Genomic DNA, 278 nt, shown 5'->3' with positions numbered 1-278 from the left:
GGTCTCTCTGCTTTTTTCCCTTTACATCCCCGGCAAGAATGGTGGCGATCTCCCCCTGCATGAAGGCCCAAGGTACATTAGATCCCACCAGGGGGCACTTCTCTCCGCTGGGGCAGTACACCTCACCCGTTGCCCCCTGGGCCTTGATGCTCTCTCTGGAGCAGGGGAAGCAGAACTTGTGGCTGGGTACGGATGGGCACTGGACAAAGTGCGTGTCCTCGAGGCGCTCGTGGCAGATGGTGCAGCACAGGGGCCCGCTGTTGGCCATGGGCGAGTCG

General features: G+C 61.5%; 1 protein-coding gene across 1 annotated transcript in view; it reads right to left on the bottom strand.

Annotated features, from left to right (window-relative positions):
• Window position 1: 1 nt before the first annotated feature.
• LOC108803372 (interferon regulatory factor 2-binding protein-like A) overlaps window positions 2-278 on the bottom strand; it is a gene marked incomplete at its 3' end in the record, with an annotated part of 3,111 nt that continues 2,834 nt past the window's right edge. Inside the window, exon 3 of the mRNA XM_018575220.1 lies at window positions 2-277. Within this exon, the coding sequence (XP_018430722.1) occupies window positions 2-277 (276 nt within the window). The remainder of the gene's footprint in view (window position 278) is intronic.

Source organism: Nanorana parkeri, unplaced genomic scaffold, assembly GCF_000935625.1.
Source record: "Nanorana parkeri isolate BGI_ZX_2015 unplaced genomic scaffold, ASM93562v1 scaffold3653, whole genome shotgun sequence".
Lineage (NCBI taxonomy): Eukaryota > Metazoa > Chordata > Amphibia > Anura > Dicroglossidae > Nanorana > Nanorana parkeri.
This window is presented reverse-complemented; position numbering and strand designations above follow the sequence as displayed.